The sequence below is a fragment of the Phocoena phocoena genome, chromosome 6, assembly GCF_963924675.1.
Source record: "Phocoena phocoena chromosome 6, mPhoPho1.1, whole genome shotgun sequence".
Taxonomy (NCBI): Eukaryota; Metazoa; Chordata; class Mammalia; order Artiodactyla; family Phocoenidae; genus Phocoena; species Phocoena phocoena.
In genome coordinates, this window is record NC_089224.1 from 31,556,265 (window position 1) to 31,574,043 (window position 17,779).

The following is a 17,779-nucleotide window of genomic DNA, read 5'->3' on the forward strand; positions in this document are numbered from 1 at the left end:
GCAATAAATTAATTTATTGAATATATGCAAGAATCTATTTGAAGAAAAATGTTTGGAAGAAAAAAGCTGTATCAATTATTTATTTTCTTATTAATACTATGTACAGAAAGTTCATTTTGATATAAATTATAAAGATCACACAAAAGAATAAGGTATTAAAAACAGCAAAAGCAAAACAATGAAAAGCAGAAGCACATGGTACATAGTACTTCCTGCTTTTAAAAAATCTATTAACTGAAATTCCTGATGCTCTCCAAACTAACCCTGTTAGAAAAAAAAGTAACCTATACAAAATCACATCATAAAGTCACATGGTAAATACTGATCAGTTCTATACTAAAATGCAAAACATCTTGTTAATACATGTGTTACATATGGTTGACTATTCTGACAAAATTCCAAGGCAGTACCCACAGGAAGATCTGGTAGATCGGGGTTCTAGCCCTGGAGCTGCCACTTACTAATGGCATGCCCTTAATAAGACTCAAGACAGGTTACTTAACTCTTTTCAGCTGTATTTTCTTCATCTAAAAGTAAATTTTATTGCCTAATGCACTGAATAACTGTAAATATCTGATAAGACAATAATGCAAAATTGTTTTGACAACCATGCTGTGTTATACAGGTATAAAAATACAGAAGAAATGTAACATTTTTTCATTTTTAATTTCTATGAGAACAAAATCATCAGGATCATCTGGTCAAAGGATGTCATCCATAGAAGGCTTTTAATCAGATTTGAGGAGCTTCCATTTACTGAGCTCTTCTGCTATGTTCTAGACACTGCCCTAACTATTAATGATACAAAGGTGAAGAAGGTAGTCCTTACCTTTGAGGAATTTAAAATTTTAGAATCTTATGCTATTCTTAAAATAGCATACTAAAATTTTAAAACACTGGCAAAAAATTGAAAAACTTTGAAAGGGTTAAATTTTCAACACTTGAAAGTAACACTACTTCACCAGAAACCCCTCTAGCAGTGTTCTAATTCATTACCAAAAAACGGTACAGCATATATAAAGAAAGTTGGTGGTCCTACCTACACTAGCTATCTGTAATTAGCTAAAGTTAACCTGCCATTTAGAAGAATATAAATATCCTATACCAAAAAAAAAGAAAAAAATATATACCTTTACTCTTCTTTGCATGTCATCCTCCACATCTTTTAGCATGCCTAGAAAGAGAGACAATGATTTTAAAAGGAAACAAATCCAAATGTAAAATTTGTGAATTATATTTATAAATGGTTTTTTACCTGTAACTCGAAGATCTGTCACACTGTTGGCCATTTTAAATCCATAAGTCATTGACTGAAAATCTTCCTATACAGAAAAGCAATAATTAGGCCCTTGAACAGTAGCAAAACCTTTCATTATATTTCTCTTACAAAATCACTATTTGCTAATAAGAAAACAGTAATGGAATGTCACCCTAAATATTGCTATCATACATCCAAGCTATCTTTATAGGCATACCATTAAAACACCACATTCTAATGTTGTCTCTGTCCCCTTAATTTCAATTGCTGTCCTTAGGCTATTTAAACATACTTGCATTTAATATGTTCATTTGCAAAATAATGCTTATGATAATATCACAAATAATTCCCACTTACAAAGAATTCTCACATTCACAGGTGAACAATAAATATGTAATAATTACTATTTGCAAAATTTAAACAAGACTCTTCAAAACTTATTATATGTCATTTTACACACTGTTAGGCTAAAAGGTTAAGTCTTCTCAAACAGAATTACTCAGTGACAGCAAAACCACATTCCCGCTTCTGCCCATTGTAAAGAAAACAAATGATTCATACATGGATTCCCACTCCCAAAATCATTTAAAACACTGCTGGGATACTAGCAAATTAAGTGGTTTGCTGGATTCACTATGAAGAGTTTAATAATATCTGGCTGATTTCAGCTAAGAAGTTAGAAGTTCTATTAAAGGAGTGTTTCTGCCATATTACAATTCTTATAAAAATGTATATAAAAGCCTAATATAATGAAATAACAAATATTCACAGCAGTGGCCAGAACTATAGTGAGATTTCTGGACTCTTAACAAAAACATTCAGTAAGCATGCAATTCATGTCAGGTACTATATCTGACAAACAGAAGTACAAACAATGTCTCTAGTCTGAAAGAACTCAGGAGAATTGTATGCTTCACAGGACTGGGTCTTTCAAAAGTCTCAGGCTGTATTACACAGCTATAAACTTATGCTCCAGATGAAGTTTATACTCTATCTCTACTTGGATATCAAACAGGATTCTCAAATTATACATGTCTAAATAGGAACTCTCCTAGTGTTTACCACATTGCTAAAAGGCACCCCCATCCCATTACTCAGGCTGAAAACCTGTATTTCAAGTCATCTTGTTTTCCTGAAACCCATATCAGATCCATCAGAAAACACTGTAGGATCTATCTTCAAATTCTAATCACCAAGTCTGACTCCTTTCACAGCTATCTCCAGTTCAAGGATCCACCATCTTTCACTTCTATAACTGTCTCCAGACAGGTCCCCCACCTTCCACAACTGTCTGCTATATAATTTATTCACCACCAAAGGCCAAAGGGATTGTTTTAAGATAGGCCATTTCATGTCACTTTCTACTCAAAACTTTTCAGGAATTTTCTTCCTCACAGTAAAATCCCAAATTCCCCCATGGCCTCTAAGGCCCTCCATCATGTGGCCCTGGTCTCCCTCTCCAACCCCATTTCCTACCTACCACTCATCTCCATGTTCACTGCACTGCAATCACACAGGCCTTCTTGTTGTCTTCAAGCATATCAAACACATACTCTTCTCAGGACCTCTGTACCCACTGAAACCCCCTCCCCAAACTGATTTTCTTCAAAAGATTTACAAAGCTCCATCCCTTACTATATTCCAACCTGTTTCAATGTCAATTTCTCATACGAGGGTTTACCTTGTGCATTCTCTCTAAAATAGCACCCTCCACCACTTTATATCCCCTTTCCCTACTTTACTTTTCTTCACAGAACTTGTCAGCACCTGACATTATATATGTAATTTGTTTACTTACACACTGACTATTTGTCCCAAGGAATGCATAATCTCTGAGCTCAGGGCTTTGTTGTATTCATGCTTTATCTCTAGGGCTTAGAATAGTGCTTGGCACAGAGTACTATTCAAACATATTTGTTGAAGGAATGATGAGCTACTTCAGGGCAGGGGCCATTTGGCCGTTAACCTTACTAAGAACATCAGGCTGGTTACAAGTTACATTGAGGAGTGGTGGAGACTGTAGCAAATGAGAGAACATACATGTCATCTAAAGGAAGTAGGCTGCTGCTTACCCTCTTATGGTCATGAAATGAATACAGCACTAGTTTGGTACGGTCTCCTAGGTTTTCAGAACAAAAACCTAATTTAATGTAAAATCATCAGACTTTTTAATGTTACCAAGTTTTAAAAAATTAAGTAGCCCAACACTGTGTAGAAAAAACAAAACGGGGGAAAAAAAGCAACCTGTAAGCCCTATCTGTGGACCCTTAAGTTTGCCAAGAAGAGTCTAAGGAAAAGCATTCATCTGGGAGACTATCACAGGTCTGTGTAATAAATACAAACCTCAGTAACAAGAACTTAATCTAAGTCATTGGAGGTCTGAAGCAGAAGAGTTATGTCAACAGATGCTGCCATTAAAATATCACTACTGAAACTCTGTGGACTTGAGGACAAAAATCAAAGTAAACCCAGAGAGACCAGATACTGGATACCACCCAACACTCCAAGCAGGAGCTGATGGTGAACGGGACTGATACCATAACCAGAAATGATGAGAAGTTGTTGAAATCAGGATATATTTAAAAGGTAAAGCCAACATGATGTGCTGAAGAACTGAATATGAGGTAAACTGTAGTACAATCAAGGGTTTTCGGTCTGAGCAACTGGTAAATTATGATGCCATTTACTCAGATGGGGCAGTTTGGGAGGAGCAGGTTTAAGGGCAGAAATGGAACACAATTTTAACTACATTAAGTTTGTATTTCCTTTGGTCATCCAAGGGAAGATTTCAGGAAGGCACTTGCTTGAGTCTGAAAGTCAGAGGAGGAAATCAGGATTAGAGATATCAATTTGGACTTCATCAGCTTATAGTTGGTATTAAAAGCCACAGAACTAGAGGAAATCAACCCAGGGAGAGTCCAAGAGAACTGGAGATCTACAGGAGCAAGCACAGGAAATGGACTAACCAGTGAGAAAGAAAGAAATCCAACAGATTGTCATAATAGGAAGATAAGAAGAAAGTATTTCAAAAAGTGGTCAGTTGAGTCTAGTGAAGCCGACAGGCTGAAGAGGGAGGAGTGAGAACACTGGATTTAGCAAGACGGATATCATTAAGGAGCTTGCTAAAACCAGTTTCTGTAGTGGTAGAAGAATGTCCAATTGGTGTGGGTGAGAAGAGAATGAAAGAGAAAGTAAAACAATATTAACAGCTCATTCAAGGAGTTTTTGGTACATATAGGGTAGCAGAGAAATGAGACTGTAGATATAAGGAGCCATGGCATCAAGGGAACTGCGGTGTTTTGGTTTTAAATTGAGTCATGTAAAAACATGTTTATATGCCAGTAAGAATAATCTAGTAGAGAAGGATACAGCAGTAACACAATACAAAGAAAGGGATACTAACTGCAGTAGGCTAGAGGGGAGGGAATCTAGAACACAGTGGAGGGGCTGAGAGCTTAGAATGTCACAGGGATACTTTCGTTTTAACAACAACAGTGTGGATACCATAACAGGTTAGCATTTGTGATAATGAGAAGATGGGATACTTCTAATTACATCTGACTGTATCTAATATCCCATTATGGTAGAAAGCAAGCTGACAGTGAGAGTTGGCACTGGAGGTCTGAGAAGTAACAGATGGGGAAAAGTTACCTTAGAGACTAGAAAAGCAAGTTTGCTACAGAAGTGTTGTAGGATAGGATTGTCTCTAGTGTTGAGTGCCCATCTGAGACTTGCAGTCCTAAAATTAAAGTGAGAACAGACACACAGATGTGAATTTTCCCCAGCTGCCTTCTGTTGTTTGGGTGCAAGAAAGCAATTTTAGCACTAACTGGGCCATGGAAATGAGAACGTGAGGAAAGTAACAGAGAAAACTAAAGCGACAGCACCTATGAACTGGAGGTCTCTATGGCACTAAAGGACAGAAGGAATAGGGGAATCCAAGTAAGTGGTATGGATCAAAGGATAGTTTGATATCCTTTGATATAGTCTGACAGCTTGATATCAAGATTTTAGAGGTGAGTAATTAGTAGGGAAAAAATTTTGTCCATTTCTGAGCAATGGACAAATCATTTTCTGAGCACCCTATGATGGCTGGTATAGGCTACACACCAGGGATACAACGGTAAAATACTATCACTGCAATTATAGAGCTTATTATCCAGGGACAGAAGTAAGATGTCTTGACAGATAAAGCCCATGTTCTTCACTTGTACTCTACAATATCTTTACAATACTACCAAGATATAACTGCAGAAAATTATAAGGGATATTTAGCATTCTATAAAACACAGCATTTAAAACAATGCAGCCTTGCAAAGAAATTTAGAATAGTAAATATTTACAATCATAACTGTAACAGAACACCCAATATCAGAATTGAATGTGATTTCACCAAAGCAGTAATCTTGATTGTACTAATATTCTAATTAAGTAAAACTGTTTCAATCGCTTCTAAAACTTAATAGTCACAATGTATTAGTTGTGATTTATTACTGCTTTAAACATTCATTTCACAGATAAAATACTTCGCATAAATATTTCAAGGGCTCCTAAAATAATCTGATTCATTCAACTAAAATTTGAGTACCTACCACAGACCAGATACTGGGTAACCTAGTAAGGGTACAAGTAAGGGTAAAACATGAGCACAGATAATTCAGATTAGGACTTGAAACAATTTAAATGTCCATTAGTAAGTGGCTTGTAATTTATTGTACATACAGTGGAATACTACTGCTGCTGCTGCTCCTACAACTACTAATAGCAGCTAATGTTATTAAGTGCTTATCAGGTGCCAGGCATTGTTCTAAACATTTTACTTGTTAATTTGTTAATCCTCACAATAATGCTCTAAGGTGGGTACTTTTATAAACTACATTTTATAAATGAGGAAACTGAGGCATGGGAAGTTTAAATTCTGAAAAACCACAGAGCTAGTAAGCGACAGAGTAAGAACACAAACTTATGTGGTCTCACTCCCCAGAGGCTTTTCTAATTTTTATTCTGAAAAAAATTCAGATCACAAAAATAGTAAAGAGAAGTCCCATGTTGCCTTCACCCAAATGATAACATTAAACCACATTTACATTATAATTCTCTATTTTTCTTCCCTGAAACCTTTGAGACTAGGTTGCAGACTATGATATCCCTTTATCTGTAAATGTCAGTGTGATTTTATAAAAACAAAAATCATTCTCTTACAAAACCACAATACAATTATCAAATCAGGAAACTGACGTCTCTTTAACCTGGAACATTTCTTTTGTCCTTGTCTTTCATGCCCTGGCATTTTAGAACAGTACAAGCCAAAGTTATTTTGTGTATGTCCCTCAATATGGGTTTCTCTTATGTTTTTCCGAAATTCAAATCAATTTAATATTTGATAGGATATTTGACCGGAATACCACAGAAGTGATGTTGTGTCCTTCTTAGATCACTGAATCTGGAGACACATGGTGTTGACTTATCCCATTACTGGTGGTTAATTCTGGCCACTTGGCTAAGATACTAAGTGTCTACACTGTAAACTTATCATTTTCCCTTTTGTAATTAATAAATGTCTTGTGGGATGATACATTGAGGCTAGGTACAAATCCTGTGTCTCATTACACTTTTGTCTACTAGTTTGAGCATCCTTTGATGATTCATGCCAGAAATAGTTCTTCAAAATCTGTATTCTCAACACGATGCAATGCAAATAAAAACAATGAGGTAGATCTACCTACATGTGCTGGTATGTGCAGAAATCTATTCTCTATACTCTGTGGGAAAATGCAAGTTGCAAACAGTCTACATAATTCCACCATGTTAAGTAAAATACACATGGGTACATACATAAAAAACACTTGGAAAGATATACATCAAATGGATAATAGTGTTTACTCTTTGCCAGACAAGCCAAGAACTTTTATAGTTTCATTTATTTACTGTTGTATTAGAAATATGCTCAGCTGCCAGTAAGAGAAAAATCCAACTACATTGACTTAAGTGATACAGATTTACAGCATGCCAAATAACATGAACATTAGAATATTAGAAAGTAATCTTTCTTTCGGCTCCACTATCCTAAGCTTTTAGATTTTTACATCTGTCACTTCATGTTCACAAAATAAAGCAGTACCTCCAAACATCACATCCATATTCAAGCGGTATACTAAGAGTAAGAGGGAATGCTATAATAATTACACCAGGACAAAAGGTGTCAGGCAGGACTGCTCTATGCAAACCAGCATGTACAGACACTAGCCATGACGGAAGAACATGCTAAAGAACAACAGAGAACAAAACTGAAGTCTGGGGAAGTCAGGAGATTGGGATACAAGTTTAAAGATAAGTAAGACTCTGCCCTAAAAGGGTAAGGAGAAGAGAAAAGGCCAAGGGGTCAGAAGCAACATCCTGTGCACAAGCATGGGATAATGAAAGAGAATAACATATAGGACCAGCTGAAGAATAAAATGCCAGGGGAGAAGAAAAAGGTATACAGGCATACCTTATTTTACTATATTTTACTTTATTTCACTTTGCAGATACTGCATTTTTTAAAAAACAAATTGAAGGTTTGTAGCAACCCTGCATTGTCAGATGATAGTTAGCATTTTTTAGCAATAAGGTATTTTTTAATTAAGGTATGTACATTGTTTTTTTAGACATAATGCTGTTTCACTTAATAGACTACACTATAGTAAATATAACTTTAACATGCACTGGGAAACCAAAAAATTCGTGTGACTCGTTTTATCACAATATTTGCTTTATTGTGGTGGCCTGGAACCATACCTACAATATCTCCAAGGTACGCCTGTAATAAATACCACAATGAAGTATCACCTCACACCCATAAGAATGGTGATCATCAAAAAGGCAAGGGATAACAAATGCTGGCTAGGATGTGGAGAAAAAGTAACCCTTGTGCACAGTTAGTGGGACTGTAAACTGGTTCAATCACTGCAGAGAACAGTATGGAGGTTACCCAAAAAATTAAAATTAGAACTACCATCCAATCCAGCAATCCCATTAATGGGTATATGTATATCCAAAGGAAATGAAAACAGGTAACCAAAGAGACATGCACTCTAATGTTTATTGCAGCATTATTCACAAAAGCCAAGGTATGGAAACAACCTAAGTGTCCATCAATGAATGAATGGATAAAGAATATGTATATTTATACAATGAATAATATGCAGCCGTAAGAAAAAAAGGAAATTCTGCCATTTGCAGCAACATTAATGGACCCTGAGGACATTATGCTAAGTCAGACAGAGAAAGACAAACACTGTATGATCTCTCTCATATGTGGAATCTAAAAAAACCAAAATCGTAAAAGCAAAGAGTAAAATGGTGTTTACCAGGGGCTAGGGGTGGGGGAATTGGGAAGATGTTGTTTAAGGGTACAGACTTGCAACTAGTCGATTAGTAAGTCCTAGAAACCTAATATACAGTACAGTGATTACAGACAACAAAACTATTATAAACATTAAACTTGCTAAGAGACTCCATTTTAATTGTTCCCAACACTAGAAGAAATGACAATTATGTAACACAATAGAGGTGTTAGCTAAGGCTACTATGGCAATCATTTTGCAATATAAATGAATCAAATCAATATGCCATACTGCTTAAACTTATACAACGTCGTATGCCATATAACTCAATAAAAAATTAAGAAGTAATAAAAATGAGTAATAAAATTGGGGCCAGATGATAAAAAGAGATACTCTAAGGGTTTTGAATTTTATCATGTAGGCAGTAGAAACAATGGACTTTTGGTTAAATGTGGTATTTCCACTACACCTCTTGAAATCATCAGTAAAGGAATGAAAATTTTGAATTCCAAAGAACAAAGAAGACAGAATGGAAGACAACATTTAAGACACATAAGGCAATTTTTGGAAGATACCAAGTAATTGGACAACAAGAGAAGCCACTGCAATGAGAAGCCTGCACACAGCAACTGAAAAGTAGTCCCTGCTCGCTGCAACTAGAGAAAGCCTGCGCGCAGCAGAAAAGACCCGACACAGCCAAATATAAAATAAATTAGAAAAAAAAAAGAAAAAGATGTAGGGCTAGAGGAATAAGAAGCTGGATGTCTAAGAAAGGAGCTCTTAGACTCCCATCCTCACTGTGCACAGCAAAGTGATATGCCTATCATTTTATTCCCAGCACTTGCCACAATGTCCAGCATATGCTAATGAAATCAATAAACAGATAGTACAGACTAAGGATAGGCAAATTTTTTCTTAAAGGGCCAGGTTATATATATTTTATGCTTTGCAGACCAAGTGGCAAAACAGAGAATACTGAGTAGGCACTTATATAACTATATAAATGTAACCATTTAAAAGGAAAGAAAATATTCTTAGCTCAAGGACCATAAAAGACACAGGCAGCAGGGCTGGTCTGCAGGCTGTAGTTTGCCAAGGACTTTCTGAGGGTTTAGATGCAGGGTACAGGAGAAAGAGAAGAGTTAAGGATGATGCCCAGGTTTTTGGTCTGCGCAACTAGAAGAATGGAGTTCCATTTGCTAAGATTGAGAAGACTACAGAAGAAAGAAGTTGGAAGCAAGGCGAAAACCAGCAGCTTCATTTTGGAAATGTTATGTATGACATCCTAGTGAGAATGTAGGAATAGGCAGCAGCATATATGAATATGACATTTAGGGAACAAGCCTAGGTTAAGAATATAAATTTGGCCTCATTAGCAGAGACAGAATTTAAAAATATGAAACTGCATGAGATCATCAAGAGTATAGATAAAGAAGTGTAAAGACTAAGCCTGAGTCACACCAATGTTTAGAGCTGTGTGCCACATAACTACCTAGCACTTGAAATGAGACTAGTTCAAACTGGGATATGCTGTATGTGTAAAATACATACCAGATTGAGAATATTCAGTAGAAAAAAAAGAATTCAAAATATTTCATTAATATTTTTTCCCCAAAATATCTGGACCAATTTATTCTCTCTCCAACAGTGAAAAGAAGTATCCATTTTAGGGACTTCCCTGGTGGTCCAGTGGCTAAGACTCCGTGCTCCCAATGCAGGGGGCCCGGGTTTGATCCCTGGTCAGGGAACTAGATCCCGCATGCCACAACTAAAAGATCCTGCATGCCACAACTAAGACCCGGCACAGCCAAATAAATAAATAAAGATTAAAAAAAGAACTGTCCATTTTATTGCTCGGTTGCAAGCTTCAGGTTGTCTCAAATTTACACCCATTTATTTCACAGGCCAAAAAAATGATATCTAGTTTTAACATGCATTTTTGGATCATTAGTGAGTTGTTTAAAAAAATTCTTTTCCCACAATTTTGTAAGCCATATGCATTTCCTGTTTTGTAAATTGTCTCTTCCCCCACTTCTAAGGTCCAGTGGCAGGCAGATAATACCCTACAATTAGTGTCTTGCCCAGCTTTCCATAGAAGTGGGTAGTAATACTAAATAAAAAACAGATGTGATAGTACTATGGATTGGTATCCTCCACACAGGATACCCTATGCAGCTAGGGTCATTAATATTTTTAAACTGATTATATATTGAAGTATTATTTTAGATATATAGGGCTAAGTAAATAAAATGCTATTAAAATTAACTTTACCCATGGTTACTAGAACATTTTAAATTATGTATGTGGCTTGCATCATATTCCTATTGGATATTGCTGGTTTAGAGAATGAGATGACAAACAAGAACAACCAGTGAGATGAGAAACCAGAAAATAATTTGTTTCAAAGATGGAGTGATCAACTATGTCAAAATCTTCTGATAGGTCGAGTTTAAGACCAAACATTAACCACTGGGTTTAGCAACACTGAGGTCTCTGATGACCATAATGTCACAATTTTGGTGGAACACATGTTCAAAGCCTGACTGGAGTGGATTCAACAGAGAAGAGGAGAGAACCAGAGACAGTGGGTATGAACACCTCTTAAGGATACTGGCTGAAAAGAAGAACTGAGATATGGGCAGAAGCTGAAGGACAAGACTATGCCATGAAACGGTATTTCTGAGATTGAGTAACATGAATAAAGCATGTTTGTATGCTGATAGGAATGATCCAGTAGAGCAGCAAATTCATTACGCAAGGGATAAAGGTGAGAATTGGTAGACCAATGTCTTTGAATATAAGACTGAGTATGGAATCTAAGGCGCAAGCAGAAGGGATCACTCTTAGGAGCAGAGAAAGTTCATCTACGTAACAGAAGGGCAGCAGAAAAGAGGTCACATATGCAGGTAGGTGGGAAGACTGCTTCCGTTTATTCAGTGCAATAGAAAGGCAGGTCATTTGCTTCAAGTGAGGATGGCCAAAGTGTTAGAAGTTTGAGGGGAGTGGAGTGAATGAACTAGGGAGATGTAATGATTGCTAGGGAGCACTGAGGGCCTACATGCAGTTACTGGTGATGAAATGGTAGTAGGACCAATCAGTGGAAATGCATTTTTTTCCAGTCACACTGAGATGTGCAGGTAGGCAAAGGGTTAGATTCAACTAGAATTGAGGTATAACAAGGCAAGAGAGGAAGGGAGCTGAAAGTATATGCAAGGGAATGACTGTAATAAAGGATGATGATACTTAAATTTGGAAAAGAGGGTCAAGAGGTTAATAACAATGAAGCAATGATATAAATAAAGTGAAGTCCAAATAGGAGTGAAGAACTCTAGGAATCAGAACACAAGTAATTTAGAAACAGAGGTGGTGGTCTAAGAACGGGATGCTTTAAACTTCAAAGATCATTAAGGGGTTTCAAAGACTAATCTAAGGTATGGTCATTAAAAAGAGAAATCCTAAATGCTTCTAAAGAGAAAACATGAGTCGCATATCAAGAATCAGGATGGTAACACTGGGATTACAAATCAGTGGAACAATGCCTTCAAAATGCTTATTTTCCAGCCTAGAAATCCATTACAGCCAAACTATCAATCAGGTGTGAGGGCAGGGAAGACATTTTCAGACATGCAAGGTCTCAAAGAAAAATTCCCTCCCTGTCTCCCCGAAGAAACTGAAGACACTGCACAAAGTAATAAACTAAGAACAATAAAGGCACGAGATGCAGGTAACTAGGGATCTAACAAAAAGAGAGGGAAATGGAATTCCCAGGAGAATGGTGCAGAGAAACCTGGGATGACAGCTGTGCAGTGGGCCTAGAAAGCAACTGACCCAGCCTGAAGCTAGAGAACAAAGAACTTCAAGAGCATTTCAAAACAAAAATTATAAATTACCTGATATATATATATATAGATATAGATGTTTATATACACGATGAAATATATGGATTACCTGATGTTTAATAATAATGGGAAAGGAAGAATTAAGGAAAAGTACACATAAAACTAAGCAAACCGAAAAGAAGTGGTAGTTATTACCTTCAAGAAAAAAAAAATTTGTATGAGGGAAAAAAAGCATACACTACTCTGGCTCACCTGTCATTAATATATATACAATCACAATAATGTTAGAATTGAATGATTTAACCACAAAGTGAATTACTATTTGAAGTGAGGAGGAGGTAATGTATGAATGCTAAACATATGCTAAAAATGTGCTGCTCGGGGCTTCCCTGGTGGCGCAGTGGTTGAGAGTCCGCCTGCCGATGCAGGGGACGCGAGTTCGTGCCCCGGTCCGTGAAGATCCCACATGCCGCGGAGCTGCTGGCTCCGTGAGTCATGGCCGCTGAGCCTGCGCGTCCGGAGCCTGTGCTCCGCAACGGGAGAGGCCACAACAGAGAGAGGCCCGCGTACAGCAAAAAAAAAAAAAAAAAAAAAAAAAAAAAATGTGCTGCTATACTATAGCTAAAAACTGATAAACCCTTAAACCCAGAAACTAGAATATAAGCCTATTATACAGAAACACAGAAGTAGATAGTAGAAAAAGGTAAAAGAATTGAATATTATTATGAATGGATAAGGAAAGAGCAGAGCACTATAATTTTTTCATTGTAAGTCTTGTGGGCTATTCGATTTTGTATACTATGTACAAGTATTATTACTTTTATTAAAATACACACCCTAGTGAAAACTTTCAAATAGCAAAACTGAACATGACCAGATATCTTTAAGAAGATATCTTTAAGAAGATAACTGATGGTCAAGTGGAGAATGGACTAGAGGGAAAAGACTAGGCCAGAAAGTAGAGTTCAGAAACTCTCACAGGAGCCTAACCTAAAGCTGACAGAGGCATGAACTAAAGCAGGAACAATGAGAGGGAAGAAAAAACAGTGCCCAGATTCAAGACACTTGCAAGGTGAAAGGATCTGGATGTTGGAGGTTAAAAAAAGTAATCAAAGATAACACTAAAGACACCATTTTACAAGATACAGAATCCAAGAGGAAAAGCCACCTGATGGGGGAACTGTGGCTCCCATTTGCACGTGAGCAAGATATCGAGAAAGAAACATCTTTAGGCAACTGAAAACGTCTCCAGTTCAGGAGTAAAAACAAAGCAGAGACAAAATACATAATCATTTAGGAACTTCTGAAGCATCCATTTCAAACAAGCAAATTATTTAAGTTGCTCTTATTGATTCATCACCAGGCCTCTTAAGGATTTTACTAGATCAATTTTTTTTTTAATTATTAAAACTGAGACAAATTTATCTGGAAAATCTGAAAAGTTTAGCAAAACAGGAAAAATATCTTTCCAGCCTAGGAGCTAACTTTTGTTTATGTTTCTTTTCAGTTTTCTTTATTTTTACATAATTGATTACATTGTGTGCTGCCTTCTCAATCTTTTAAAGTATGCCTTTTTCCATGATATTACTTTGTCATCACTATATATTCATTACATGTACCAATTTTCACTATTAAAAACAATGATTAATGTATTTGGGCATAAAGTGTCCACATTTCTAATAATTTCTTTAAGGCTGAGTTCTAGAGGTTAACTAAGTAGTTTAAATGGTGTCAATATGTTTAAGACTCTTGATATATACACTGCTAAACTGTTTTCCAAAACAGCTATGCTAATGCATACCCCCCACTATTAAAAAAAAAAAAAAATGTGCCAACATATTGCATCCTTACCAACATTGAATATTCTCATTTTAAAAACTTTGTAGATGAAAAGTGAACTGATTATTATTTTGTTTTTCTTGGATTACACTGAACCTAAATTTTTAAAATATTATGGCCATTTGATAACCTTCCTCTATAAATGGGCTATTTATTTTATTGTGCATTTATTCATTCGGGTTTTAGTGTTATGCTTTATTTGAATGGGACCTTAATACATAAAAATTGATTATTTTGTTGTCTATATTTTTCCTAAGACTTTTTTCTATCAGTTTTCTTCCTATTAGTCCTTTCCTTTAGGATTTCTCCCATCTCTTAGTAAGTCCTTCATCCAGAGACTATATAGAAATTTGATGATTACTTCTATCATAAAAAAATTTTTTTAGTTTATTTAAAAAGAAAGTAATACACGCATATAATAAAAATTCCAATAGTAAAAACAAGTATATACCCTGACCCTCAAATACCCTAGTTATCTTGTGTATGAAGATTTAACTACCTATCTCTTTAGAAAAAAGAAAACAAAAACAGTAGCAAGCTACACATGCTTTTCTACACCTGACTTATTTTACATTAATTTGGAGATCTAATCTCATCTGTGTAAGTAAGCCTACGTCCTCCTTTGTAAAGGTTACACAGCACTTACTTGGCTGCATGAATGTAGTGTCATTTAATGAGTCTCCTACTGATGGACTTTAGTTAGTACAATTAATGTCCTTGTACGTAGACCTTTGGGGATAAGCACAAATATATTTATAGGCTAAATTCCTAAAAGTGAAACTGCTGAAAACAAGACATGCATTTTAAGTCACAGATATTACTAAACTGCTCTTTTAAAAAGTTGTATGAATTTATACTCCCATCAAAAAATGTACAGATCTTGCTTATAATGGAATCCTGTCCTAACTAATAAATGTGGAGGAAGTGCTAGAGTTCAAAATCATCATTTTGCAGCCAACACAGTCAAGATTAGTCCAAGCAAGTACCATGAATGGATACTAAATATACAGGGAGAGACTTTAATGAGCAGGATATTTATATGATCTTAAAGTGTTTCCCTACAGATTGCTTATTATGTATGCAAGGTTAGATATAGTAACCATATGGGAATGTAAACTGGTACCGCCACTATGGAAAACAGCATGGAGGTTCCTCAAAAAACTAGAGTTGCGGGCTTCCCTGGTGGCGCAGTGGTTGAGAGTCCACCTGCCAATGCAGGGGACACAGGTTCGTGCCCCGGTCCGGGAGGATCCCACGTGCCGCGGAGCAGCTGGGCCTGTGGGCCATGGCCGCTGGGCCTGCGTGTCCGGAGCCTGTGCTCCGCAACAGGAGAGGCCACAACAGTGAGAGGCCCGCGTACCGCAAAACAAAAACAAAAACAATGTAAATCAACTATACTTCAGTAAAATAAAAATTTTTTTAAAGTAACCATATAGCAATCAGAAAACACCTTGATGGGGTGATAAAATCACATCACCATTGAGGGGCAGATGGACACTGTATGCCTCAGATGTGATACCATAAGAAGGACACAACATCACTCACATCATATGCCAGCCAGGACTGCATAATACAAATCTAATCATGAAGAAAGAGCAGACAAACCCCAAGTGAGGAACATTCTATTAAAAAAGGGAAAGTAGGAGAGGGCTGCATTTTCCAAAAATATCACTGTCATTAGAGACAAAAGGATAAGGAACTGTTGTAGATTAAAGGACACTAAAGAGATATGCAGCTAAATGAAGGACATGATCCTAGACTGGATCCCATACCGTAGGGAAAGATAAGAAGGACATTACTGAGTCAACTGATAGAAATGGAACATGGGTAATGGACTGGTATTATAGATTTACTGAGGTTGATAATTGTGCTGTAGTTGTGTATGAGAGTGCCGTTTTCCTTACAAGGTGCATACTGATGTGTCTCAGGGAAGAAGATCATAATGTATACAACTTACTCTGCAATGATTCAGAAAAAAATACATATATACATACATGCATGAGAGAAAAACTGAAAAAACAAATGAGATAATAGGTTAATAGCAGGTGAATCTGGGTGTTCTTTGTGCAGTTACTGTAACTGCTATTATTTGGAAAATATTTCCAAATGAACTTTTTTTTAAAGATTAAAAAGAGGGAAACAATGACTATTCATATCCTACACACACACACACACACACACACACACACACACACACACACACACACACACAGAGCATGTGAGTGCCTGTTACAGGTAGAACATGGTATCTCACAGTTTTAATTTGCATTTCTAAAGTGAGGTTAAGCATCTTATGTTTAATGGTCATTTTATTTCCGTAAACTGTCTTCCGATTTTTAAATAACTTTTTACACCTGAAATATTTTTTCTAGCTACAATTTACTTTGATGTTGTTATAAACTGAATGTTTGTGTCTCCCCCCCACTCCCAAATTCATATGTGAAATTCTAATGCCCAATGTGATAGTTATTTGGAGGTGAGGCCTTTGGGAGGAACCCACAGAGTTGTTTAACAAAAAGTCACAAGGCTTAAAAAAAAAATAAAAAAGAGGGGGAACTTATAGATCGAGACTTCAGACATATCAATCAACTGCAATAAACAGACTGAATGTGTCCCATCAGATTTTATATGTTGAAACCTAACCTTCAATGTGATGGTACTGGGAGATAGAGCCTTTAGGAGGTGATCAGGTCATGAGGCTGGGGCCCTCATACATGGGATTAGTGTCCTTATAAAAGAGACTCCAGAGAGCTCCCCACCCCTCCTTCTGCCAAGTGAGGCCACAGTGCAAAGATGAACCAGGAAGCAGGCCCTCACCAGGCACCAAATCTGCTGTTGCCTTGATCTTATACTTCTTAGCTTCCAGACTATGGGAAATAAATTATTGTTTATAAGCTACCCAGTCTATGGTATGCTGTTATGGCAGCCTAAATGGACTAAGGCAGATGTAAAATGCTGATGAAGTAATTTTCAAGGGTACTAACTAATTGTTCCAGTACTATTTGGTAAAAAAAATCCTTTTTCTGTCCCACTGATTTTTTATGTCTTTTTGGGTATACCTTGAGAATGTACTTAAAATAATTTGTATGACTCTTCTCACTTTTTAACTCAAACTAATCTTTTAAAAAATTCCATCCAAATGGATAAGACTTTCCATAATGATATCCATATCAATTCAAATATGTAGCTAAATAACCAATGAGTGTATAAGAAGGGCACAGTATTTCAAAAACAACTCATAAGCTACACATTCAAATGTGAAAATCTCATTAGGCATATATTTCATTATTCTCATATACATAATATAAATTTAGAAAAGCTTTACACTGAATGATTGCTGAAGCCTAAGATATTTATTCTGTATCAGTAACAGTGTGAAAAACAAAACCAGTTTCAACAAAGGAAAGAATTAGACAAAAATAATTACTTATCAATAGTTTCAAATGCTATCACATCTCCCCTTAAAATATCAGTATCTGAAATCTTTTTTTTATGATAAGGAGAAAAAAATCTTTCTA

At 36.3% G+C, this 17,779-nt stretch overlaps 1 protein-coding gene across 1 annotated transcript in view; it reads right to left on the bottom strand.

Moving 5' to 3' along the window:
- The window catches only part of NAA35 (N-alpha-acetyltransferase 35, NatC auxiliary subunit), an 87,477-nt gene that overhangs the window by 53,623 nt on the left and 16,075 nt on the right, over window positions 1-17,779 (bottom strand). The window contains exons 7-8 of the mRNA XM_065878767.1: window positions 1,256-1,322; window positions 1,131-1,174 (exon numbers count right to left, since the gene is read on the bottom strand). Coding sequence (XP_065734839.1) covers window positions 1,131-1,174; window positions 1,256-1,322 — 111 coding nt within the window. The remainder of the gene's footprint in view (window positions 1-1,130; window positions 1,175-1,255; window positions 1,323-17,779) is intronic.